The sequence below is a fragment of the Motacilla alba genome, chromosome 19 (genome assembly GCF_015832195.1).
Source record: "Motacilla alba alba isolate MOTALB_02 chromosome 19, Motacilla_alba_V1.0_pri, whole genome shotgun sequence".
Lineage (NCBI taxonomy): Eukaryota > Metazoa > Chordata > Aves > Passeriformes > Motacillidae > Motacilla > Motacilla alba.
In genome coordinates, this window is record NC_052034.1 from 3,309,262 (window position 1) to 3,336,773 (window position 27,512).

General features: G+C 39.8%; 2 protein-coding genes across 4 annotated transcripts; one reads left to right on the plus strand and one right to left on the minus strand.

Moving 5' to 3' along the window:
• Positions 1-932: 932 nt before the first annotated feature.
• ASPA (aspartoacylase) lies at positions 933-7,604 on the plus strand. Of its 2 annotated transcripts, XM_038157905.1 has the most exons (6): positions 933-1,321; positions 3,157-3,352; positions 4,521-4,614; positions 5,009-5,116; positions 5,699-5,808; positions 6,338-7,604. In XM_038157905.1, the coding sequence occupies exons 1-6, from the start codon at positions 1,095-1,097 to the stop codon at positions 6,548-6,550; spliced, it is 948 nt and encodes a 315-aa protein (XP_038013833.1). In that variant the 5' UTR covers positions 933-1,094; the 3' UTR covers positions 6,551-7,604. The 2 variants fall into 2 exon arrangements, 1 of the variants encoding a protein (XP_038013833.1); XR_005259419.1 differs by lacking the exon at positions 3,157-3,352 and having other exon boundaries at positions 949-1,321; positions 6,338-6,565.
• Positions 7,605-7,747: 143 nt separating this feature from the next.
• Positions 7,748-25,741, minus strand: TRPV3 (transient receptor potential cation channel subfamily V member 3). 2 transcript variants are annotated; one of them, XM_038157900.1, is made up of 18 exons: positions 25,559-25,741; positions 22,517-22,639; positions 19,995-20,099; positions 18,370-18,456; positions 17,579-17,736; positions 16,587-16,763; positions 16,264-16,404; positions 15,799-16,079; positions 14,989-15,165; positions 14,331-14,489; positions 13,796-13,897; positions 13,179-13,252; positions 12,403-12,568; positions 11,864-11,930; positions 11,273-11,544; positions 10,774-10,886; positions 10,100-10,170; positions 7,748-8,388 (listed from the first exon to the last, which is right to left on the minus strand). In XM_038157900.1, the coding sequence occupies exons 1-18, from the start codon at positions 25,591-25,593 to the stop codon at positions 8,339-8,341; spliced, it is 2,358 nt and encodes a 785-aa protein (XP_038013828.1). In that variant the 5' UTR covers positions 25,594-25,741; the 3' UTR covers positions 7,748-8,338. The 2 variants fall into 2 exon arrangements, with proteins under 2 accessions (XP_038013828.1, XP_038013827.1); XM_038157899.1 differs by having other exon boundaries at positions 7,748-9,649.
• Positions 25,742-27,512: the final 1,771 nt, after the last annotated feature.

A 27,512-nucleotide genomic window follows, 5' to 3' on the forward strand; every position in this document is an offset into this window, starting at 1 on the left:
CCAAATATTCTCTCAGTCACTGGAGCATAATCTTAATAAAAAGGAATTGTTCAACAAACATTCTTTATTCTCTTGCAATCTAATATTTGTTGTGTTTATATCATGACTCGTATACCAATTGCAAATACTTCTGTCGTTTACAGCAATAAAGCTTATTCTTCTCTTAATAAGTCCTTTTATTCTAAATGTTTTGATTCCCAGGATGGAAGTTACAGCTGCTCTTTGGCTTAAGCCTCAGAAGCCTTTCTGAACGCTTTTGGAAAGGGAAGAAAAGTTGCTGACTAAAGTTTTTTGGGGAGAGAACAGAACTTTTGTCCCATCGTGGTCTAGATATGTTTCCTTTTTAATAAAAGACTGTAAAAGTTAGAGAGTTGTCCCTGGCAAAGTTGTTTCAATGTGTTAGAGGTCTGTGTTAGCAGATCCCCAGATAGAACTGGAGCCAGAACTCTGAGTAAGTCAGTCATGGATAAATTGCACTGTAATTTCAGCTCGTGTTCCTCCTAATCATTGTTCATAGGATTTCTAAAACAAAAAAGGTCGTACAAGCCACGACGTGCTTTGAGGAACTTAGCTGTTCTTTGGCTTTTTTTAGATGAAAATACTTGATGTTTCAGCATTGTGTGTTGGACTAGAGCCAAGATACAATTCTTATTTTGCTGATTTTGCTCACTTTAAATCATTCTGCCCTTATATAATATAATACTTAAGTAACTTCAAATATACATGAGAATACCTGTTACACCTATTTGCAGTGCAAAAATGCCTGATATTTAAGTGTAAAAACAGTGTTTTCCACTGTTCATTAGCACAGGATTTCCCTATAGATCATACATTATAAAGACTGCCCAGAGTTAGCTTTTGGACTGTGGAACAGTGCCATTAACAGCCTCGGAGATGTTACTAAATACAGAAACCAAAGGGGAGGCTCCTTGGGGAGGGAGGTTGGAAAATCCCGCCTCAAAACTGAGTTGAGAACTGTTGGGAGAAATCCACTGACTTTCTTTTGCGTCTGACCTAACCAGAAGAAAGACTCTCCTACTGGAAAGAATTTTATTTTTTTTTTCCCCCCTCAGAGAGAGAAGTTTTCCTGGAGCATGAGTTCCCCGTGCGCCCGGGTGAGACGGGTCGGGCTCTTCGGGGGCACTCACGGCAATGAATTATCGGGGGTGCTCCTGGTCAGGCACTGGCAGCAGGATGGAGCTGAGATCCAGAGGGCAGGAGTGCAGGTGGAACCATTCCTCACCAACCCCAGGGCTGTGGAGAGGTGCACCAGGTACATTGACTGTGATCTCAACCGGGTGTTTGACCCCGAGAGCCTTGGGTAAGAGCAGTTGTGCTTTCTGTTGTTCTGCTTTTCTGGGTTTTAAAATTCTTTCCAGATTAAAATGTTGAGCACAAGTTCCCCTACTACTTTAACAGTGCAGTCACATAACTGAAATTACTGACCTTTAACCCAAAACAAGAACAAATTGCATGTGTTAACAGACTCACTTCTATTGCTGGTAGAGTCAGTCTCAAACCAGACCATTATTCTTAAACATAATTTTAAATTAGTATTAGATGAGCTGCATTTGTGTGAATTGGAGTACTACTGTTCTGAGTCAGAGTCATTCTTTCTCATGTCTTGTGCAATTCAGTTTGGGAGCTCTTCTGAATACAATTAGACTTCCAAGAAATAGCAGATAAAAGCAATTAAACATGGACATCTGAGCATCTGAAAGAATGGCACAGAAACCAGTGAAGTGTGTTTAATTCCAGTTATGTACAGCAAACTTGAAATTAGAAAAACTTGAAGCGAGAAATAATCTATTCTAAGGCAAAAGCATGGCCAAAAACCTGAATAATTCAACTGACTTGTTACTTTAAAAGAAATACTGTCTGTAATTACTGCAAAATAGTAACTAATTTTACATTTTTAATAGGATTTGATGTTTCTGTGCTTTTGAGACATCTATTCCAGAGGTGTATTTTGCTTATAAACATTCTTAGTATAGTTGCTAACCAGGTAATTCTGTTTCAGAAAAGTTTTAAAGGCAAAGGTGAATATACAGAAAGGAATACTTACTGTATACATATATATTTCAGGCAGTTATTCTTACCCTATACATTTTCCCATCTAGCTTTTCATCTTAGAATTTCGTTGTTGATTATTACATCTAAGATAAGCTGATGTTAACACATAAGTATTGAGGCCATTCTTATAATTGTTTATTTTGGAAAAACATACCAAAAAAAGGTAGTTTTGTTTGGTTTCAGCTGCTTTGAACACAGAACACTTGAAAAAACACCAGATTAAGACACCTGCAGGTTTCCTTCATATTTAGCTACTATTTCTCAGTAAATACTATGAAGTTGCCTGGTTCTGTTTCAGCACTACTGAGTGTTTGAAGTACCTGCCTCTGGTCCCTTAAGTGTAGATCCTTCAAAATCAGAAATTATTTTACAAAATAAGAAAAAGGAGAGTGAAATCTTGATATTACCAATGGTGTAAATCTCATTGGCTTCAATAAAAATGATTAATTACCAGTTTTATGTGAAGAAATGTTGAGTTTCAAAGGCAGAGCTAAAGAACAAAAAGGTGGATTATGTGATACACAGAGTCTCCTGAAATTACAAGGATTAAAACTTCCGAGGAACAGATTTGAGGCAGCAAAATCTTCACCAAGCTTTAAGGATCCTAAAGGAATAGACTGTAAAAGTCTGCTCAGATCATGAGAAGACAAGAACTAAAACAGGTTAGAAAAAGCCTTGAGAGTGATGTCCAAGGCAAAACATGATGGACTGATGTCTGAATGTGGTCTCCAGCAGGAGGGGGATCCAATCTTGGAAGTGCTCTGTGTTGTTGCTAAATTTTTACTTAGTTTTATTATGCATAGGGGGAAATTTTGGGATGTAAGGAGAAATAGTTTCCAGGCAAAATTTGATTAAATAATTCTAATACCCTTCTGCACAAGACACAGAACAATAAAACAATTACTAGACAATCATTCTTGAGTTCTTCAACAAATTCAGCCAATTTTAAGTTTGGTAATCAAACAGGTGATTTAAACTCCAGTCAATTTTGGATTTAAAGTGAAAAGAAAAGGCTAATACATATTTTGTTGACTGTCAAGCCATGGAATGAGCTCACTAATTTCTTTGTGCTGATATTAACAGCAGGCCAGTGGTGGAAGATATTCCATATGAAGTGAGGAGGGCTCAGGAAATCAATCATATATTTGGTCCCAAAGGTAGTGATGATGCCTATGACCTTATTTTTGACCTTCACAACACCACTTCTAACATGGGTGGTACCATTATTCTTGAAAACTCCAGGGATGACTTTACAATTCAAATGGTTCATTATATCAAGGTAAAACTAATTTAAATGAACTATTAAAATACATTATTAGTTGTAATGTTGTATTACTATATATTATTTTGTAGTTTCTTTAAATATACTATTTTTTCTTCTGCAAAACTGTTTAAAATATTTCATTACTCATAGGATGAATTTTTTTTAATCAGAGGCAACTATTAATTTGATTATAATATCAGGTAATTCAGATTTAAACTCATCATATCTTCATGTATTAAAATGAGCATTATTAAGACTAATGGGCAAAGAGGAATACTCAGAATGACATCTATGAAAATTAATGCAGTTTAATCTGCTTTCACACTGATCTGTCAGGAACTTGGATGAATTTGGGTTACACATGCTAAATAGTTAAACCTTAATTTCATTAAATAAAGAGATGTAACAAATAATGGAAGTAGGTACTGACAATGTTCCCTTATCAGTGATGTGTCTTTAGAAGCTGTTGGATTCTGCTGTTGCTGAAGCTGATAAGTTTTGGTAGAGTGAGGTTTGCAGAAGTGTTGCTTTAAGCATAATTTGCTTGAATTCTGGTGGCCTGGACAGTGACTGATGGAATCTAGGCTGGGCCAATGGTGTGGGATTCTAATTTTATTTTTTCCCCTTAGAAACAATGTCATTTCAAGCACTTTTTTTTTTCTTGTCACATGCATTCTTTTTAAATGCTTATAAAAAATATATGAAGATCTAAAAAGCTTTTGACTAAAATTATATGAAGAGTAATGGTGGGCAGTCATCAAGAATGAAGCCTCAAGTAGCAAAAATGCCAACAAAGATTAAAACGAGGCTTAATTCACAATCTGTGTCCCCAGAAGAGAACTGAAGTCTAACCCCAAATAAAATAGTTGAAATCTGCTTTATGGATTTCAGTTCTCCCTTTTAGAACCGTGCTGAGGAGATTTTTTTTTCTCTGCTGGCAGTTCCAGAGTAGAGCTGTGCTCAGTTCTGGTTCAGCAGAGCTGCCTGGCATCAATTAATGGGACAGACACCAACAAACACAGCTTTGTGCATTTTCTAAAGATGTCCTACTTCCTCGAGGGCCCTGAAATAAAGGCAACATATTGAAGACATTGTGTAAATCACTTCTGCATCAGTAATCTTTTGTGGCACAACATTTGAAACCCTTTTGCATGACAAAGGTGTTTTTAAACCATCTCCACAGAACGCTTTGGCTCCAGAACCTTGTCCTGCTCTGCTGATTGAACATCCCAGCCTGAAATATGCAACAACTCGCTCTGTGGCAAAACATCCTGTTGGTAAATATCAAACCTAAAGGCTCTCCCAACCCAGCAGCAATGATTTGGAAATATGGCTGTTTTCAGGTGTGTTCACTGCCTTATGAGCACCAGGAGCTGCTCGTTTGACAATATTTCCCCAAATGAATGGATGTGATTATCCATTCTTCTGAAGAGCTCTGATTTACACAATCATTACATAACACAGAAATCCTTAAACTCAATTAACCCACCTTTTGCAGAAAATATTTATAATATATGACAAGGACTTGCTTGCCTTAAAAACCCACATAGTTCTGTGCCTTACAATCCCTCTTAAACATTAAAAGACCCAGCAGCCATTTATTTTTGCTCTGCATGTGCTGTGTGATGGTGACATGAGGTGACATTAATGACCTCCCTCATCTCCAAACAGGTGTCGAGGTGGGGCCCCAGCCACAAGGTGTTGCTAGAGCTGATGTTTTGGACAAAATGAGGAAGATTGTCAAACACGGCCTTGATTTTGTGCAACTTTTTAATGAAGGTAAGGAGAGGTTACAGCATCCTCTGTCACGTCAGTGGACTATTCTAGGAGAATATTTTTAGACAATGGGTTGGGCTGTGACACTTTACAGTTAAACAGATAAAAGGTGGGGGGAGAATTAAGAAATTAAAGTCAGGCCTGTGCACTACCTAAAATACACTCTGACAAAATAAGTGTTTTTAATTATTTCAGAGTATATTTTGTCAGTGGGTTGGGTTTGGTTTTTTTTTGAAATAGAAAGAAAATTATACAGTTATGCATGTCAGAATTTCTATTATTGTGCTGGAATAGTAAAGATTAAATACCACTGATATCACTCTGTGCTGTGCAACACTAGTAAACAGACCTTTCATTGATTTCCCCATCTACAAAATAGGTCTTTTTATGTGAAAAGTAACATTTCAGTAGAAAATTTAGACTTGAACTTCATGTGCCCAATACATGACTGAATCATCTTTCTACAACTTGGCTTTGAGGGGACAACCTGATGATTTGAGCCATTCTGCAGAGAATAAATAATGCAATGTTCTTTTTAACAGGCAGTTTTTCATCTTGACATTAAATTTCATTTATTCTTTCTAGGCAAGGAATTTCCACCATGCACAATCGAGGTTTTTAAAATAATGGAGAAAGTAGATTATCCCAGGAATAAGAATGGTGAAATTATTGCAATAATTCATCCTAAACTACAGGTAAATTCTAGAGTAGTTTCCTTTTGTGATGTTTTCTACTTATTCTTGTGTTGCTTCTGCTACATTGTTGTATATTTTAGTAATAAATATTTAAAATGCCAATATTGCCAAAGGATTTTATTGAATATTTTAGACCTCCCTTAGGGTTAAGTTCTCTCACTAAGGTCATACATTCATTATTTCAGGAACTGTCTTGGGAATCACTGAATCTAATATCACTACAAAGAAAAAGCCAATAGGATGGCTTATATTTTAAAATATAAACCTAATTTTTAATTCTAAAATGAGTGTCTGTTTTCAATTTTCAATCAATTGTGAGCATCTGCAGTTTCCTTCTAGTTCACTTTACCAGTGAATTCTGAAAATGAGGGCCACACACACAAAATGATGTACTAAGATGAAACAGAATTCTTTTAAAAGCTTTTGCCATAAACTGCAGAAATTTGCATAATTAGCATTAACTCAAGAATCACATAAAATATACAAAAACCTGAAAGTAAATATATTCTATTTATTTTCTTTCCCTAAGGATCAAGACTGGCAGCCACTGAAGAATGGTGATCCTCAATTTTTGACTCTTGATGGAGAAGTAATTCCATACCAGGGGAACTGTACAGTCTATCCAACATTTATTAATGAAGCTGCATATTATGAAAAGAAACAAGCTTTTGTAAAAACAGAGAAAATCAAACTCACTGCAAAACACCTCAGGTTGTCAGTCTCAGAGCAGAGCACTTCTTAAGAGCTTTTTTCATATTAAAAGTGGGTTTCCTTGTGAAGTCCAGGGTCATTCAGTAGGAACTTGTGGGATAAATAAACGCAGAATCTAATTTTAAACTGTAATTTAATTAACCTCGCTGAGCACTTTGAGATCCATTGTCATAATGCTGATTATGACTCTGTTTATTGTTCTAATAGACTCCTATAGATGCAAAGAATTTATAAATATTTTTGTGAAGTTTTTATGAAGAAGCTCATCCACAGTACTACATTATATACAAAATTTACAGCTTTTCTACTTCATTACCCCAAACCTCAATAACCAACACTTTTTACAATGGCTTAATCCTTTAAATTAATTCCTCAGGTAAACACAAAAATGTGAGACAAGGAGAAGCTGGGCAGAGAGACACAGAGGGAGGGTGTCTGTAATAAATGATATTATCTGCATATGTGACTGACCCCCGCTGTGCTGAAGTGGAAGCCTTGGGGTTTATTTGGTTTTTATACTTACAAACATAAAAACGAGCTAAAAACAGGATTTCAGAGAAATATACTCTAAAAAGCTTTACATTTCATTTTAGTGTATTTCACATTAATTCAAGCTGCTTCTGATTTCAGGCAAGATTCAGGCAGTTATTCTGGTTTTGATGAAGGGCAGTGCATAAACCATACCTGAGTATTCCAGAATGGAAATTAAGAATTCCATATGGGGTGAGTTGTTCTGTATCTGTAGAGACAAAGCCTGTCATAACATCTTAAAAAGATAAAAAAAGGAGGGGTTAATTAATTTTCTAAAGTTGTTTTTCACATATTTGACAAGTAGGTGATAAACATTAAGAATTCTGCATGAGGACACATTAATTATTTACTGAAAGATTAATTGTCCAGATAACTCCTGTGTTCTACCTTTAAAAAGTGATGTCATCCTCATTTTCTATGAAATTTAAAGTATTTTTTTCCTTGCCTTTGTGTAACTCCTATAGCAATAAAATAAAATAAAAAAAAAAGGACAGAATGTTGATTGAATGACAAGTTTTATTTCCTTAATTTAAATAAACATGGTATAAAAAGCACAGAATTACCTGCTCTAGTCATTATTTGGAGTGTCTGGAGACAGCACGTGGTTGGTGTGAGGTGGCCAAGCTCTGTGGCCACACAAGGAGGGATTTCCTCAGTGAGAGCTTTTAGAAGCAGCCCCCAGCTGGCTCCTGAGTTCACCCACAGGTTTTGTACCTGGGCAGGGGCACAGCACATTCTTGTAGGTTTTTTTGTGGTTTTTGTAGGGTTTTTTTGTTTCTTGTAGGGTTTTTTGTGCTTTTTTCACAGCCCGGAGCAGCCTCAGCACGGCGCAGAGGCCTCGTTGTGTTTCCAGTGGCCTCACGGCCCAGCCTGGTTCCTGAGTGTGTGTGAAGAGGTATTTTTTTTCCCTTGATACAAAAACTGGCACAGAAAGGATCCAAGCAGAGCTGAGCAGTCCTGAGGCAGCATCCTTCCTTGGCAGCTTTGGTGCAAAATCAACAATCAAAGATTCCGAGACCGCAGGAACTTTTCTGCTCATCCTCACATCTCCTACTGAGAAAGCCAAACAGTGCTGGGGTGTGACGTGCTCTGTGGGTACACAAATGTCCTTCCCCTCCAATTCCTGTGCCCAGAACACAGCCCGAGGTTCCTGTGGATCCCATCCATCCATGCAGGCCGTGGCTGGAATCCCAGGGCACGGTGTCTGTCGGGGGCAGGCCGGGCAGCAGGACCCACGCTCACCATCCCTGTAAATATTTTGTATTTTCCTTCCCACTGCAGGCTTCCCTCACGCTCTCTTCTGTCTTAAGAAAGTCTTTTGGATCATTTTGCCCACAGCTGCAAAATCCAATGCAATTCTTATTATCATTCAAACACAGAACTGAGCTCCCCTGAGTCTCACCTAAAATAGCACCTTTAAAACAGGCACCACATGAATAATCCTGATGAAAAGCCATGACACTGGAGACACATGTTAATTGAAATTTAAAAGTACACAGAACAAATGTTTCTCCTTTATATATACACACATAAAATAGAAAACTAAAAATATAATTCATAGGACTTGGTCATCACAGGTAATAAAATAAGAGCTACAGAAATGCATTACTGAGTTCTCTGAATAAAAAAAAAAGTCTGGAATTGCATTGCATTGAACTAATTTTGTTCACCGGGGGAAGAAATTGACTTCTGATTTTTCTGAAGTGGTTAAATGCAAAAATTAATTCAGAAGAACTTCCAGTGTTGTAACTCTTTATGTAGGAAGATGCAACAGCATGGAAAAGCCAAGGAGGAAAAGTAATGTTGTGACCGGAGCAAAAAATCCTCCACCAGGAATTCTATTTCTGCCCTGTTATTTCATGGGGAGGCACAGACACACAGCAATAAATAAACAGCAATAAACTCCAATTACACCCTGGGGACAGCACAGAGGAAAACAGATCAGGCAAAGCCACTGGGATCTGATTTTCCAACTCATGGGACCAAGCCCCCAGTAACACTGACAGTCAATGCAAAAGCTGCAAATGTACCCAGAACCTTGTGACTTCAAAATGACATACTTCATTTAGTCATCTTCAGAACTGAAATGCTTTGCTTTTCTCCACAACAAGAACTTTTTTGTTTCAGTGTACAAAATGAGTTTCTCATGAGTTAGGGATTCCAAAAACCAGCAGACTGGGATCGCAATGACCTTAATTTTCCACAAAAGGAAGAAATATCTCACATTTGACCTTTTTTATCCAGTTAAACATCTCGAGCCAAGTTTGAGGAGCATCAGGCAAACTTGGACAGCAACAGTTTGAGAGGCTCAGAACTTGCCCAGTGAAAGAATCCCATTTATTTCAGCTCAGCTGCTCTGAATAAATGGGTGCAAACCATCAGACTGTGTCACTGAAAGTTTGTGTTCCAGCTGGCTACAGCTGTCCAGAACAGCCACAAAGCTTTCAGCATCCACTGCTGATGCTTTTAACCTTCAGAAGAGCCACACGTCAAGCACAGCACAACTAAACAGAGGTTTCAGGCAAATCATCCATTTCTTCAAACGTATTCAGGGTGTTTTTGCTATTAGTTCTTGAATTATCTTGAATTTTGCTTGGATCTGCAAAAAAATGCATTGTAAACAAAACAGGATATGGTAGAAACTGTATAGGCAAGATCAGAGTTTTGCATCTATTTTTTTTTGTTAAAAACATGTATTTATTTCAACGGCAAGCTCTCAGTTTGCTACCATATCTTCTACAGAAATTTTTCACCCCAGAGGGAGAAAAATTTCTCCATTTCTCAAGGACACTCCTGCCCTGGCAGCACATGGATGTCTTGGATTTCCTGGCCAACATTTGTGTCATCCAATATATATGTTACAAAACTTGTTTGTTACCAACCCTCTCTCCAAGTAATTTAACACCCCTGCCATATTAACTATTAGTTTCTCTAGCAATAGTGTGTGGTTTAATATAAGAGTTTATGTTTTTAAACATATAAAACTGTATCCAAAAGCATTTTTTAAGAAAAGATTCTGCAAATAGGCTGCCATAAAATTCCACAATACCTGTTGGCCCTGGATCTTCATTAATAAATGAAACATGGGTTTTCCACTCGGTCCATTTCACTTCATTAATCCTGTTTACATTGTACATAAATTGTGTTATCGTCATGAATTATCCCCCAGCTACATCCCTGACCTTCCCCCTTCATTCCTTCCCGGGATTGCCACATTTGACCACCTGTGCTTTGCTGGCACTAAAGCCTGAATGTCTTTTGCACTATATGAAGATGAGAATAATACCAAGACTACTTCATAATTTCACACATTGTTAGTACAGCCTTGAAATATTTAAGTATTTTTCATTAAACAGCACAGTTCTTTAATATGGTAATCATCAATTACCAATCAACTTAACTGTGATTGCTTTTAAGCTGACATTCAAATGAAATTATCATAAAGTGACATTTACTGCAAACAGATTTGATGCTTCTACAGTCAAAACATATGAAGATGAAAATCTTTTCTCACCAAAAGATTGCCTACATAAAGATTTATATATTTTCCCTATTTAAACAACTGGTTACAACTGAAAAAAAAAAAACCAAACCCAAATTATATTTTTGTGCATAATTTGTAGAGATAATAGAAATATTTTAAAGAGGGTTTTGAGGAGAAATAACCTTGAAGCAGCATAAAGAGAGCAGAATTGATAGAACACCATTCCAGCTTTGCTTTACCTTAAACACACCCTGGTGTCATTTTCAGCCACTTTACACCGTTCTCCCAGCTGGAATTTTTTCCTCAGGCATTTTGGTAAGAATTTTTCAAATTCCAAAATAGTCCTGGCTCTCTATTGGCAGCAAATAGTGAAATGAGAATGGTTAGCCATGGTCTGATTTCACAGCAGGCAGTTTGTAACAGGTCAAGACTCCACCCACAGCCAACAGCAAAACCAGCAAATCACTGGCAATTTGTGCAAATAGGGGTTCAGATTCCTGGAAAAATAGTGAAATACATCATCCTGTGACATATCCAGGGCAAGGAAAGTCATGACAGGTTGGAAATCCAAGCCATGGTATCACCTTTAGGATGGTTAATTCCAAAGTTCCTTCAATTCTCTAATGCTGGGATTATTTATTTCTATTATTCACACACAAAACCAAATGAGGATTATCTCTGACACTTAACTCGCTGTGTCAGCATGAGGGTTTTAGCCCAGACACCTCCCAAACAAACCTGGAGTTTCCAGATGTGCTCACTCTCCTTAGAAATATCCTCCACAGTTTCTCCCATTAAGGCAATCAGCATGTTTAAGAGAAGAACAAAAGTCAGCACAACGAAAGTTATGAGGAGCAGGAGGAACAGGACAGGGTACTTGGAGTTCTGCTGGATCTCCAGGTCACCCAGCCCCAGGGTGAGCTTGAACAGATCCATCAGGACAGGCCCCAGGCTGCTGTTGGAGTGGCATTCCCCACCCTCCTGGCACGTCTCAATCAGGGCAGCCAGAGCTGAGAAGGAAGCAGAGGGAAGTTTCAGTCACAGTCATTGTTTAGGAATACAGGCACTTCATCCCAAAGAATTCAAACTGTTCAAGAGAGCCAGAGCTGCCCGGCCACACAGAGCAGCCAGGTGACAGCTCCAGGAGGCACAAGGAGCCCACACCCAAATGGGATTCCAGGGATCTGAGACCAAGGCAAATCTGTCCACACCTAAACTTAACATCCAGAAGAAACCCCAACATGAGCTCTCATGCAAACAGGGTTCTTATAATAATGCTAAGATTGTTCCTCCCACAGAGCCTCAGTGCTTTTCTCCAGTAATATTTACCTACACCAAAGCCCAGCAGGAACACGATGTACACAACCAAAAACTTGATCACATCTTGCAGGATGACCTGCAAATGGAACGAAACAGTTGACAGGAATTAAAATTCAGAACCAGCTTTGTGCTTTTGAATTCTGCAGGGATACAGGTGAGGCACACACTAAAGCATCAGACTGCTCTCCTTGAGCAAACAAACTCAAAGGTCTGATTTTTTTATCTCAAGCCTGCTGTGTTCTCTGAGAGTGACTAATTCTGTACAATACAGACATTACAGATTATGATGCAATTAAATTGCAGAACTACATTAGCTGGAAAAACACAAGCTACTCATATATTTAATGTAATAAAAATGTCAATATTAAGGTGCAAAACTAGTTCCTGCTGTTGAAGAAGAACAAATATTGTGTTCTGCTGAAATAATGCATAAAAACTGGAAATAAGGCATTTCAAAATGAACTATAAAATACATATAAGTGCTAAATATCCTTGATTTGTAGAACAATGGAGTATCATCAGGCAGGTAGAAGAAAAGAGAAACTTGCCTTTTGAATCATCACACTGTAAATGCCCATGGACTGGAAACCTCTGGTGAAATAGAGCATATTGGCCCAGCCAAGGGCCATTGCCAAAACAAGACACACCAGGTGTTCTTTGTAGGAAAACAAGTACAAAAAGACAGAGAAGATCACAAGCAAAGCTTGTATAAAACTGTTAAAAAACAAACATATACGTAAAAGAGAAATTACTAGCACAAAACCAACAACAGAATGGCAAAATATGAAAACAAGATTTCTTTGCTCTTTAGGCTTAATTTGTAATTTCATGCTGCTTTTTTATCCTCCCCATGAAATTGGCATTGTAGTTTAATGATAAAATAGGTCAGTGCAAGCAGTATATTAACATAGAAGGATTATATTTATTAAACTTAATTTAGGTAAACTGTTCTCCCCAAAACAGCTCCTCAATGCAGATTTTGCTGACAGAGACCTTTAAGAGTCCTTACAATATCTCAGAAGCCATTTAATTGCAGCTTTAGCCTAATGAATTGATAGAATCATTACAGATTTTCCACAAACAGGGAAGACACTGGCAGGTGGGAACAATCCACTCCATGCACATCAACCCTGGCATTGTCACTGACAGTGGAACCCAGAGTTTGTGTTACAGAAAGCTGCAGGCAAACCTACATCCATCCCTCTAAAACTGATAATTTTGAGGGGAAAAAGTGAATATCTGCTACAGGAGCACGTTCTCTGTGACCATGAGATAGAGAATTTTATATATAGTAGAAAAAAAAAAATATACACATCAGACTTACAATGCAAAGTGGAACCAGGCATCGGAGAGAATGGACTGCAGGTCTGAGGGCCTGAGCAGGAAGATGGCCACACTCTGTGCAGGCAGAAACAGAAAATGCAGGCATGGTGAAGAGAAAACAGACCTCAACATCTGTTTTTCAAAATAATTTATCTGGTGTTGTGAACTAATCCATTTCCTGATAAGATGTGGTAACTTCTTGAATTAATTTTTTTATAGGGCTGTAAATTCAGAGGTTAAAATTCTGCCATCTCTGGCACAATTTAAGTTACTGTTTTTAATTACTTACAGTACATGGCAAAGTTATAATTTTTTTTTCATTACAACTTGCAATTATTTTGTCCCTTAAGCCAATAATTTGACAATACTGATATTATACAAATATCACATCTCTGCATTGTCAATTCAAAAAGCAAATATCCTTATATTTGTTTCACAGCTTTACTCAAATATATAACCAGGGTTATTCTGAATAAGTGATTGTGCCAAAGATTTGAAAATTACACATATCAAAGACACTCCATGTGTATTACCAATATCAGCAGCAGCATATTCATAGATTTAGAGAAGTTCTTTACAAATCAGGTGTATATTTGTTTCTAAAAAAAAAAATCTTACCTCTTTTATGGCTAAAAATATTGCTCCTAACATAACCATCACCTGCCCTGACAACTGCAGCCACCCCACTCCTCGGGTCAGAGCCAGTGGATAAGGAGGAGCCTGCAGAACAAATCCAGAAGGAAAATCTCAGTTCCATCCCTGAAGGGTGAAAGGCAAAGCAACAGAAACCCTCCCACCTGTCACTCTCTGGGTTCTCAATTTCTTCCCTTCCAGGGAAAATTTTCTTGATGTATTTACACAATCAACCCCCTACGAGTGATCTTTGAAATATCAGAAGTTTCTTTCTTAAAGGAAAACCAAAATACCTTCTTCCCACCTGCAGAAATTTCACAGTCTTTGTATCATTTATTTGTATTTTAGGTCGCTTCCACAAAATTCAAATCTGATGCTCCCACACTGATGTGGGGACGTGGTCCCTCTATACCCAGATATTCCAATATCTGGCCTTGTTTTAGCATTTTAAACACAATTCAGGCACTACTGTTGCCTTGGAAGTCAGTAAAATTTGGTGAGGTTCAGCTGCTGTACTCACTTCGTTTTCATTCGGCCTGTGGTAGGAAACCAAAGTTAGTGTTACATTGTACAGGAAATAAAAGCAGCAGGACATGAAGAACATGTGCCTGGCAAACTTCTTCCATTTCATCCTCAGCAGTGAGTTCAGAGGCTCCAAAGTCAGCATTTCGTGACGATTCTGAGGAGGAAATATTTACATTTTTTATTTATTTACTTTTTACCTCGCTGCCTGTAAGGAAACTGAATTTTAGGGGTGAATTTTGTGAATTTCATTCCATGCTATCCTTGCTGCTCTAGAAACACCTCTGTGCTCAGGGATGTGCCAGACCACCCTGGGCTGGAAAAGACACTCCCAAAATTACTAACCTGTGTTGCAGGAGCTGAATACATCTTTGCTTACAGCTGACATTATGCAGCAGCATAAAATTTATCTTGCTCCTGATGACTGAGAACCAAAAATTACTGCTCACAAGTAACTCAGTTGTTTGCAAGGCTGACAATTCTAATATAGGGATACTGCTAGAAAAAAAAAGTCTATTTTTATACCTATTTTAATAATCTATTATTAGATTCATAACATATTTATTTAATAATTTATTGTTTTCTTATTATAATAATATATTTTGCTATATTTTAATAATATAAATTAATATTTTATATTTTAAAAGGCACCTTACCCCAATATTTGTATTATAGACAATGATTTCCAGCACTGAGTTGTCAGCAGTGGTGTCCAGCTCTGTCAGGTCATACAGAGAAGACTGAACAGGACCATAAGCCCAGTCTGTGAATTTTCTTGACAGGCTCCTGTTTGGCTTCTCTCTGATCTCTCTGCTCAGGATGTACTTCAGAATCTAAAACATGAACAGATGATTTGTCAGCAGCTGTGCTGTTCAGGGAAAGGAGAAACACACGAATGCACTTGCCCAAACTCCCACCTTTTATCTGCAACATTTTGTACAGCTGTTCACTTTAATGTATTTGTAATTTTGTTATTCAGTGAGGGGTGCTGGAGGTGAAAAACCTCTAAGAAATAAGTTCAGTGTTTTTAATGCCTTCAGATTTTCTGTCAGAGATATTTTTCTAAAGGATGAAAGCACAATTTTCCACGTGTTCATTTATGCCTACCTTGAACTTAATTACTTTCTACATCATCCCAGTGCCAATTCTTTACACTGCAGTTCATTTATGCAAACCAAACTCTACAGCAGTACAACAGAGCAGTTCTAGTGAGTTTTCTGAAATTGTTTGGGGGTAAATGCAGAATTTCTGCACAACAGAAGGCTGGTTCTAAACAGCTTGTGTAGTTTGCACAGAGGGAGGGAGTTACAGAGAAACCTGGAAGCATTAAAACAACACTGCAGTGGAAATATTTATGTTTTGAACAAAATTAGCTCATTAATACTGATACTAAACAGCAGAGCCAGCCTGGAAAGAGATGTGTCAGAGCACAAGTTTCTCTTAGATGCTGCTGAAATCACACCCACCTCTAATTTCCCAGTTTTTGCAGCTAATTGCAGCGGTGTCAAACCCTCCTTATTCTTGGTTGTTTCCAGATTTCTGTCTTTGCTTTTCAGCAGGATCATGTCATACATTCTGATCACAAAGTCATTCTGCGTTTTGGAGTCCTCTGCCACGGTCACTAATGCATGGAGGATGTTGTTTCCTCTGGAATCCTGAGAGGAAATATTGGTCCTGGCATTGTCCATTAACAGCTCAATTATGTCTGGCTGGTTGGTACACGCTGCCAAAGCCAGTGCAGTCTCACCTACAGAATCACAAAATGCAACAAGTGGTCATGGTTTGTTTCATCAGAATAGAAAATATTGTGTTAACCATCTTAACAGATGAAAGCACATTTTTGTATTGATTATACTGGATTAAGCTCTTGTTTTATGGAAGTTTTGGGTATTCCTTGTTAACTTTTCCAGAAATATCTCAACTCCACTTACCAAAATAAAAGCCTTCATGCTTGTGTTTGGGATTAAAGAAAATACCCTGGGCATGAGCATTGACATCAGCTCCTTTCTCTATGAGGCTCTGGGTGATTTCATACTGTCTCCTCTCAATGGCAATGTTTAGAGCTGTCTGGCCTGAAAAAGCAGACACAGGAATTTAGGGCTGAGTCTCTGAAGCACACTCTGAAACATTAATGATGTTTCACAAAAGATGGCACCAGTGATAATGAATAGAAGTTGGTTCAAGGGATTTAAACCATTATTTTATGGAGGTTATGTTTAACCATATACCTGAAACTGCTATCAGATGGCAATACCTTTATATGCCTCTTCTGTGTATGCTGCATTGATAAACCTCTCCAAAATGCCATTTTCCTCTGCAAAGGACAGGAGCATGTTCACTATCTCATTTGTGTTCTGGTTGATGTTCAGCAGAGCTTTCATCAGACAAGTTTTGCCAGTGTCTGAAGCTGTGAACTTCTTCATCAGGTAATCTACAAGAGCGAATTTTGAGATTAGATCATTGTTATTTATTAAACTTCTGTTCATTAGGGATGAAACCTGAACACAAACTATTTGCCAAACCATTACTCCATCCTGTTCACTTCGTTCTTGAGCACCAAGGCAACCTTGGTGTTCCTGTTGGACATCCTGGAGCCAATTTGGGAGCCATAACTCCCAAATTCCCAGGGAAATAAAGACCATTCCCAGGGAAATAAAGACCATTCCCAGGGAAATAAAGACCATTCCCAGGGAAATAAAGACCATTCAGAGGTTTAGGCTGCACCTGAGCTGCCAGAAGAGCTGGCAGCCCTCCCCTGATGCCTTGTGAAGACGGACCTAGAACAGGGACTAGATGGAGTTAAAGGATAAAGCAGGGATTTATTAAAAGGATCTCCTCAATGGATGCACCTTGGGCAGCACAAGAGCCCAGCCAGGGCTGCGCCCAAGATGAACCAAAATGGTCCCAAAATGCACGAGCGCTCCCGGGGTCTCTCCCTTTTATCAGTTCTGCTCCATTTGCTCCATAATATTGGAGTTCATTGTCCGGTTACAGCTTTAGGTTCTGAAGTCCCATCCTGCTTGTTTTTCTCTCTCCAGCCCACGCTGTTTGTGCTCTTGGGCTGAGATTTGGATCATTTGTCCTTGGCTCCCAGCTGGAGAAGGAATTGTTTTGTCTCCCTGCTCTGTGAGGAGAGCTCACCATCCCCTAACACGAAGCTCAGAACTGCACACTAAAGCAGTAGAGAATCTAAAAAATACCAAACCTCCCAGCTGAGGCATCGGCCCGGGTGCCTGCAGGGCTCACCTGGCACGGGCAGGGAGGTGCAGGCGCCCGAGCGCTCCCTCAGCTCGGCCAGCAGCCGCTGCAGCTCCTCCGCGTTGCCCTCGGACACTGCCCGGAACAGGTTCCTCTTCAGCTTCTTCCTGGCACTCCTCAGCTCAGGCCCTTGGCATGTGGTAGCACTGAATTGTAAGAAATCGTTGCTGGTGTGATTTATGCTGGTTTATTTTATTTTTTTTTAAGAAGGGTAAAACCAAATACAGTTTGTTGGCCCCAGACTGGACAAACTTGCCCCGCTGCCATGGATGGCTCAGAACATTCCTCACATTGCTCATTTGCAGTAAGTGGGCTGTTGAGAGGGTGCTTTATTATAAGCAGCACATTTTTAAAGTATTTTGGCTTATTTCCAGTTTATCCATTCTTCTAGAATAAAGACTAAGAAACACTTCTTACCTGGTGCTGCTCTCACAGCAGAAGAGAGATCTTAACCTCACATCTTACACCACTTTCTGATCATCCTTTATTCTGGCAAAAGGATTATATCATATTTCCCCCAAGCAGAAATACTCCACGCCTAGTTGTGGTGTGTGGGTCCTGTGTTGCCATCTTATAAACACCCATTTTATATAAAGAATCCTCACACTAAATATGAAAATTGAGAGATTAGAGTTGTTTGTTTTGACGTTTAATTATTGAAGGATCAGAATGGCATGTACACACATGATCTTTTTGTCTAAAACATGCCAGGAAAAATAGGTAATATCTACCCTATCACAGCAGAAAATATGCTGAGAAATATTTGTGCCTCCACTCACCCACAGCTGTCCACGTTAGGGCTGTATTCAGTGGCATCATCCTGAAGAGACTGGGGGGAATCCATGTCTTCCCCATTTGCAGATGCACTGCAGAGAAAGAAAAACAAATGTGCCAAGATATTAGCAGGTATTTTGGCAAATTGCAGCAAGAACCAGTCAATGGTAGGATAGAGTAGCTGCACTGGAGCTTAAATTAGTCCAACTTGACATTGGCCTTTTAATTCTATCATTTTATCTCCCACATGGATTTTAAAGTGAGTGATAAAAATGAAGAGACTCAGAGGAATTTATTATATTTTTTAAAATACCACATTAGGAAAGCAATCTGCTTTGTGTTTTATTATTTCACTACAGATCCTGAAACCGTGGGAACTTTTTTCTTTTTAATGATCACTGCTCTTTATGCATCACCCTGAATGCTTGAAGCTTGCATTCTCCCTTTTCACGTGCTTAATTTGTCGTCTGGCACAAAACAAGTGCTAAATCAGTAGCAGTGAGGGGGCTGCAAGCCCACAATGAAAGATTTACCTAAAGATTTACTACACAGAACACTGGAGGCAATTCAGGAGTGTTTCGTGGCTGACTTGAATGAAAAAAATTGAGGACTGGGCCCTAAATAGATGTGTAGGTGATATATTTAAAGGATTTTCAATAGCATTGATATTTTGTAAATGCTGTACATAATTTCCACACAGTCCTAAAAGCAGATCTGACTTAGAAAAATTAAGATAAATGAGTTTCTTACTTGTATTTTTACTTTCTCTAAGGTTCAGATCGGATGAACTACCTCAGGTTAATAATTTAGGGAACCTGAGCCATTAATTATTGGCAAAACAGATGCATGGACAGCACTGCTCTGCAGGTATTCCCTTCTCTTTGAAATAAAGCTGGGAGCTCTGAGCCCATTCTCATTCCATCTGTCTCCTCTGCAGAAAGCTGAGTAATGTGGTGACAAAGCACATGAGCAGGTCACTTCCTGAATGACGGGGAAATTTGGACACCTCTCCTCTGAAACCAAAATCAGCCTGTCAGGCAATTCCTAAAAGCTGACCAGACATCCTCAGCCACAAAAAGCTTTGGCCATTCTGGGCCTGTGCCTGGTTTGTGACATATTTCCCTTACTTATAATTATTGGCTGTTAGCACCCCACACTTTTTTAAATTTAAGTGTATTTTTCCCAGTCATAATTTCTCTCTATTCATTCAGCATAAATGGCTGCTTTAAATATTTCAGATTCAGCATTTCCACGTTTGATTGTTAGTGAGCAATAGAGGGAAGACGTCAGCAGCCAGCTGGGAACAGCTAAATTAGTCTGTGGTCTTCACCCAGCAGAAAACACCCAAATGAGAGCATGGAGTTTGTTCTAATAAGAGGCTAAGATTAAAAAAAAAAAATACTGATTTTAAATTTATTCAGATCTGAGGCCTGATTTATTCCATAGAAATGTCAGCAGTAGATAAAACCAAAGATAAATCTCCAGGGAAGTTCTGTCTTTGAAGTGACCAAAAGCTGTAAAAAGTCATGTGAAATCCTGGCAGTGAGGGCCAAGGGGAATTGAGGGGAAGGTGCTGGAAGAAAAGAAATATATTTGCAGCAGGACCATTGCTTGTGCATCTGGAACTTACCACGGGCGAATATTGGAATCCATGGGTTTGGAAAACACAGGGGGAGAGGTGTTATTGGGGCTGGCATTGCTTTCAAAACCATCAATCTCCAGGAAAAAGTGGGAACTGTTGAAGACAGTGCATTTAAAAAAATATCAGTGATAAAAGGCAAGCCCAACCATAAACCAAGAAAAGAACTACCAAGGGCAAGCTTGATAATTTATCTCTCCTGGCATTAAAGCCGAGCTGGAGCTGAGGCTTATCTGCTTTCCCTGAGGGGATCCCAGCTCTTCCAGGCTGGCAGATGGGCAAAATTCCCAAGGTATTTTTGGAACACATGGCATCAGATCCTGCCATGTGTGAGCAGCAATCTCTAAACCAGCCTTGCACCCAGTTCCTGTCACTGCCCAGCCACACAAAAATGGGATTTTTTAAAATCCCAGTCCCTGCTCTTCCAGCCAGGAGCCATCAGGATGGATCATTTCAAACAGTAACAGTGATTAAAACAGAAAGTTTGAAAGGTCACAAGTTGAGTGACATCAGGCATTTCCACCAGCCAGGGCTGAATGTGTCCCCTTGCCTGCATGACATTTGTTTTCCCTAGACATAATTATATAAATTTTTATAGTGAAAAGAAATAAAATTTGGAACAACAAAAAGTGATATGAAAAGAAAGATTTCACCTTTTAAAAGCCTGCAGAGTTGAGAGGCAAAAATCAATGGCTTGGTTTTACTGGATCTCAGTAAAACATTGCTACAGCTCCCACAGACTGAGCAGTTTCAGGGGTGGATGCAGCAACTCCCACAGGGGCTGTTGTTCAGAAACTGCCTTACATCTCTAAAATGTTGCAGTAGTCACCTGGAAAACCTTTCCAATTCACCTGGTATTTATGGGTTTGTCCATAGGGCATTTCTTATCTAACTGCATTTCCAACAAGATTTTTTTGGGGAAGATGAAGTCGTTGCATTGATGGTAAAATGCAAAAAAAAAGGAAAAGAAGGTGTTAATTGAAATGGTAGTATCAGGACACCACTGAATAACCTGCTGATATTTGCTAAAACCAGCAGTTCACCTCCCTTTCTGATGGCTCGATGATCCAGCTGTTAATTCTGGCATCCAACAGCTGTGCAGCAGCTGGGAAGGGAACCCTGCTTTGGGGGCTGACAGACCTCAGCTCTCCTGGCTTGGGGGTTACCTGGGCACGTCATGGGAGGGAAAAAACACCCCAAAGCCACCGTGCAAAGCAGGGTGCCATCAAATAGCCGGGTGCTGACGTGGCCAGGTGCTCTGCCCACAGCCATCAGCAGCTCTGCCAGCCTCCTCCCCACCCTCCCCTCGCATTTCCTGTGCTTAATTACAGCCCCAGAACACCCCAGTTCCAGGGGCTTCCAGCAGGGAATGCCACTGTCTGTCAGAAAGTGAATATTGAGAGTGAGAAATGCCACCCTGGGAGTGCAGCAGCTCTGCTGGGGCAGGGGAAGGAGAGTTTTGAACAGCATGGAGCAGCATTGGAACATATAATTAATAGAATGTGCTAAAGCCCTGCTTTAAAATCCACGTGATGTGGGTGCTGCAGGAATGCTGCCAGCCACACCCTGAGCCTGGCTTGAGAGGTGGGAAAAACCCCAGGGCTCCTGTTCCTGAGGCCACAAGGAGTGTGAGATTGGGGTTCAGTAATTGAGGCATTGGCTTTGGCAGTGTTCCTATAACTCCACAATCTGCCAGGGAATTGCCCCTGTTTGAAGTTCTGGGTGGATCATGAGCTGTTCAGACACTTTGTCTCCCCCCATAAGCCACCAAAGAGCTTCTCTTCTTGAACTGAACGACAAAAAAGACAAATTGGACCACCCAAGCAGTGGATCTAAAATAACTAATGGCACCATTCCTGTGAAAAGTGATTCCTTTGATTATTGAGAATTATAAATGTCAGAACAGCCACAATTGGCCAGGCCTTCAGAGTTTCAGAAATTGCCATAATAACCAGTAATTATTCAGAATGAAAAGTTTATGAATGAAAATTCATCCTCACTCTACAGTAACTTAGCTGACTTCATAGTATCGGGCAGGAATTACAGCTCAAATATGAATATTTCCCCATTCATATTAAATACAAACCCTCAATCCTTTTATTAATTCTCTAATATCAATTATGAATGAAAGTGAATATTTTATAAAACAGCAAAAAAGTCTCATTAACCAGACTAATGAAAAAGAGAGTGAATTTAGGTTTCTGTGTGTGACAGGATTTTTCAAACCTCCTGCTCTCCCTGCCCTCTGCCTCTCCATAGCCTCACATGGAAATGTGACAGATTAAGTTTGAAATGCTCCCTTTTTTCAGGCCAGCATCTCTTACATAAAACCTGGTGTGTTCTTCCATGTGATCTCTTAAAAAATGATCACTTTATACCAAATATTAACCATCATTAGATCAGATTCCTGTGAGGTTGCACAGAACGAAGATGTTGGTGGTATTTCAATGCAAAGATTCCCCCAGAGGAGATAAACAGGGAGTTTTAGTGGTTCAGACTGAGCTGAGTCCTACCTTTTCTTGGTGGGAGTGCCTTCAGTCACCTTTTTCTCTTGCTGGTTTGCAGGGGGATTTCCAGGTGGGTTTGTTTTCTTGCCCATTAGTGGAACAATTTCGTTGTTATCTTTAATCATGTTTCTGCAGTAGAGAGACATCTGTTACTTGACTTCTGTTCCTTTGAAGGAGGTGTGGTGACCAAATTACCTGTTTACAATCTCTTCAGTGTAAACACACAAATATTGATTCTTTTTTTCCCCCAAGTTTCTCATTTTTCTGCCGTTAAGGACACACCTCCACCATTTCATGTGTCAAATCTGGAGGGTTCCACACATGACTCATTAAATTTCAGTCTGTGACAAGTGCCATTAAAAGTGGTACCAGGAGAACCATAAATTCAAGTCTGTGCCTAAATTAGACTGAAGGGAGCCTGTCAGTCCCAGTGACAGTGTGTGTTATTTAGAGAGAAAAAAAAAAAAAAAAAAAAAAAGATGACTTTTATAAGTAGCCCTAAAGTTGGGCATCTTTTCAGTTAATCTGAGCTGTCTGCTCATGACCAAGATAATTTCAGAAAAGTGGTAAATCCCAGGAAGATCTGTGCAACAGCAAACAGATAAAGGAAGGTTCCAGATACGAAAAGAACAAAGAAAAATCCCTGGAAGTTTTCACTGCATTGGAACAGCAGAAGCAGCAGACTGAAAATGATGCCCAAGGTGAGCTTAGCTAAATTATCACATGGATAACATCCAGGATTTGTGTCCTGGTGACTTCCCAGCATTTCCTCAGGAAAAAGAAAAATCCCCCATGATTCTGCTGGAGGGAATGACCACCAGCATATGACACAGAAGGATCTTGATGCAGTTACCTGCCTAGGAACACCCACAGCATGAATTCTGTAAGCAATAATGAAGAACTATCTCCCTGATTCTCAATCTGATACTCAAGGGCATCATTTTAAATGGCCCAGGATAATTTGAAAGCAAGAAGGTGAATTCAGGATACATTAAAATTCACTGAAGGTACACCCAGGAAGATTTATGAGGTCAGGGATCCATTCCCAAGGAAATCAGGGGAGTGGCCTCCATACCCAAGGACAAATGGTAAAAATAATTTGCCTGCAAAGTTTGAACAAAATCAACCACACATTTTCCCCCCTCCTACTCCACTTTCCTTGATGTGACAAATGTACACACACAAATTTTCTGCTCCTGTCACAGTGCTGTCAGTGTGCCTTAGCACCAGGATCCCTTCATGCTGGGAGTATCAAGATACAGAAAGCAGATTGTTCAGAGTGTTTGAAAAGACATGACACCTGGTGTGAGAGAGGAGCCAAGAATATCAGATACCCTGGTATTGGAGTGAAAGTCTATTAATGCATAAACAACAAATGTTTAATTATGGCAATTTTCAATCCCAAGTACAGAGAGCTGAGAATTTACAGGGTCCAAACACTCCTAAGTGCAGCTGTAATCTCTTGGCACTCTGTGGAATAGAAACTTGAAATATTGGAAAGGACTCCTTACCTTCCAAAGGCTGGCTGAAGAAACAGGCATGAAAAGAAATTTTTATTGTGTTTTTTTACCATTAGCAGGTGTGTTCACACTAGGAAACATTCCTAGTTTGGATGAGTTCCCTCAGAATTCATGTCACAGCTTTCATAGAAATAATTTATAAAGGGAAAAATATTTTTACTTGCATACAAAGTACACCACAGCTTCTAGTAAATGCAGAGAAGAGCTGAATTTGGAGATTCAGAGCAGGTGGGAAGAGGGGGTTTGTCTGTGCCCCTGGAAATGCCACTCACGTAGTCCCCAGGACATGTTGTGTCACTGAACACACTGATAAACATTTAGTCTAAACACAGCTAAAACAAATGACTGTTGTCCTGCTTAGTTCATAAATAATTCTGCTATTTACTTCTCACCAAGTACTTAAAGAATACAAAGCAGAGTGTGGGCAAAGACATCTCCCATCCCAAGGAAGAGGCAATGGGTTACTTGACATAAATCAAATAAAAGGGGACCATGGTGGGGATGGACACTAAATGGCCTTACAAAATAAGTGACTTTAAATGAGGAGAACAGTTGGGAACAGATTTAAAAAATCCAAAAGCCAACAAAAGGAGTTGCCAATTTGAGAAGGGTTCAGCTGGGTGGGGTGTGAAGTCAGAGTGGTGAGAGAGCGGAATGAAGAGCTGGAGGAATAAAGATCAAGTTAAATTCCTAAATTCCTCTTGTTTGTGAGTGATGCTGGAGCTGCTCAGAGATGGCAACACCTCCCTGCAAGGGCAGCAGCTCCCAGCCCCATTTGCAGGTGGTTTTCAGCACAGAGATTTTAGCAGTGACTCGAGAACAGGCTGCACCTCTGAGGGGAGGTGGGGAATCACCAAACACAGCCCTGGAGTTGTGCTGGATGGTGAAGGACTGCTGAACCACCAGTGAGGTAAAGAAGCAGTTTGGGAAGGAAGAAGAGGACAGATTTCCTTAAGTACAGAGGGACTACACTTTCAAAAGCACAGAGATGTGACTGTATCCCAGCCAAAAAGTCTATTAAAAATGAGATTTTAATCAGCCTGCCCAAGTAAATAACTGCAGGCACCATACCAGAAGTACCTTGCTACAGTGCTGAGGCAGCGTCTGCCTCATTTTTAATCACAATTAATTGTGTGCTGAGATGAAAACTAAGCTGGGCTCTCTGCAGCAGCTTCCAGTGCACCATCATTTTCTGTAATCTCTGGCAGAAAAATAGTGCAGCAGCCTGAAAAGGGTCAGGTCTAAGCAGTGTAGCTTATGTAACCTGATACAGAGTGTTGTCTTTGGTTGTAATTATTTTCTACCCCCATCATCTCCTTAGTTGTCACTTCCAGGCCACCAGAGAAGTGGCTTGTTTGAAGTGGCCAGCAAGACAAAACCCCTGCATTGATTTAGAGTATCAAGAATTACTTTGAGAGGGATCTGAGGAGTTGGTATCTGACCTCCAGTGTGCTGGGGGTAAGAAAAGGGAGTTTATCTGTGATGGTGAATGGCATTCTGCCATTGCTACACATTATCACAGACTCACCTTCTGCTTATCTGAGAACAAGAAAAATCACACATGTCTGTATCTTTACATCTCAGTAACAGTTTCTACCATGTGGCTGAAGAGAGAATCCTACAAATCAGAAGAAACACTCAGCTGTGATGTTGTGGCACAAAGGTCTCCCCTTCCCTGCAGGCAGAGGAGGGGAAGTGACTTCCAAGAGCTGTTTCATTCACGGGCTGCTCAGAACACACCATGGCACTTCCCAGCACCTACAGCCTAATTCTTACTGGCCCATAAAAAAATAAATCCCCTCCCTGAGGGGAAAGCTGATAAAACTTCATTCTGACTTTTCTGCATTATTTATGAATCATATCAGCAGAAAGTTACACTTGGTAGGAAGAGCTTCATCTTCCTGTAAGATTTTTAAACTTCTGAGGGTCATTCATAGACTTCAGGTCTACCAAAATGGTCTTCTTGGTGAGAAATTTTCACTTTCCTATGAAGGTTCTTCCTAACATTTTAAGAAAATATTAAAAATTATAAATTTTTTTAAAACTCTGAAAAGCAACTTTTTTTCCCTGAGGAGAAATTATTTGAGATTATTTTCCTGCCTATTTCTGAATTAAATAAAAAGAAAGGTTTTTCTGAGTTGAAATAACTTATATTTAACTTATATTTGACTTTCAGTGGTCACTACAGTAGCTGAAACTTTTGGTGGAAGATGATGAGTGTATTAAAAAGTTAAGATATTATATTTTGGATCCCCTTGGCACAGGAATTAGGAAGTGCAACAGTGTTCCAGGCTGACAAACACAAATTAAATCAGGCCTGTCCTTCTTCACTCCTGAATGCCCAAGGAAATAGCACAGCTCAGGAGAGCCATTTACAGACTAGAAGAAGAGCAAGAAGCACAAGAGAAACATTCTCAGTGTGAAGGATGGGTTCCACCTCTGTCTCTGGAAGATTTCACCCCCAAACAGCCCCGGAGCACTCACCCTGCTCACAGCACCTCCATGGCGGCGTGGACGGATCCGGGTGGCAAAAACCAAAGCAAGGCCCCACTGACAACATCCAAAACTCATCTGCCAAAGGAGCAAAACCACACTCAGGCTCCAGACTATCCCAAAAACACAAAAGCACCCTGCTGCAGGCATCTGGTGTGCTCAGCTGGGGAGCAGAGCCGGGGCAGCGCTGAGGAACCGCGGCCGCGCCGAGTTTGCTCCATCTGAAATTAGGGAGCAGGGAGAAACTGGCCAGGCAACAACTCCTGACTTCAGAGCTGCTAAAGTGGGATGACACACAGGCAGTAATTACACGCTGGAGTGTTACTAAAGCTGAGTTGCTCACAGGTGACTTCATGGCAGCAGTGGAGTATCTCGGGTGATTGCTGCTCTGCTGTTTGCAAAGGAGAATGGTTGTGCAGCTGCATTTGGGTTGTAAATGACACCTTTCTGTCATGCTCTGTTTATTACATAGCATGGACCTCCTCAGAAGGCAGAAAGCAAAAACAAGGAAATGATCCTAAGTGCTACAGCAAGTAAAAATTTTTGCTGTTACTTCAAAATTTTACAAACTATGTTAGAAAATCTTGTAATTGCACAGTGCTATCAGGGAAAACGTGGTGGGTGGGTTTAAGTTTTTCCCTACCTGTAGAAGTTTTTAATGAATTTGTCCCCACAGGGGCTATAGGAACACAACCAGCTGGGTTTCACATCCCTGTGACAGGCAATGGCTTTTCTCAGCTTTTCTGCTTTGGAGCTGTTGAGCAATGGTGAATGCAGAATTCTGGTCTGGCACATACCAGAAGAGTGACCAGGAGTTCCTCTGCTCTTTTTATAGAGCCTTTGCATTATCACCAGAAATAGGATGTGAAAAACTCCTATGTCTTTGCAGTCAGACCTGCAAGGTGTATTTACAGCTGCTGGTCTTGAGTTAATTATTAGATAGGAGTTTAAGAATAACTATGTAGGCAGCAAAACAGGAATCTTTTTTC

What these genes read in the sequence shown, in the direction of transcription:
- ASPA (XM_038157905.1), top strand. Translation starts at nt 1,095, where the DNA reads ATGAGTTCCCCGTGCGCCCGGGTGAGACGGGTCGGGCTCTTCGGGGGC. An exon ending in TGTGCAACTTTTTAATGAAG is followed by an intron (nt 5,117 to 5,698) that starts GTAAGGAGAGGT and finishes TATTCTTTCTAG; the next exon opens with GCAAGGAATTTCCACCATGC. An exon ending in TAATTCATCCTAAACTACAG is followed by an intron (nt 5,809 to 6,337) that starts GTAAATTCTAGA and finishes TCTTTCCCTAAG; the next exon opens with GATCAAGACTGGCAGCCACT.
- TRPV3 (XM_038157899.1), bottom strand. Translation starts at nt 25,593, where the DNA reads ATGTGTGATTTTTCTTGTTCTCAGATAAGCAGAAG. An exon ending in CAAAAACTGGGAAATTAGAG is followed by an intron (nt 15,166 to 15,798) that starts GTGGGTGTGATT and finishes TTCATGTTTTAG; the next exon opens with ATTCTGAAGTACATCCTGAG. An exon ending in CCTGCTGGGCTTTGGTGTAG is followed by an intron (nt 11,545 to 11,863) that starts GTAAATATTACT and finishes CTTCCTTCTCAG; the next exon opens with CTCTGGCTGCCCTGATTGAG.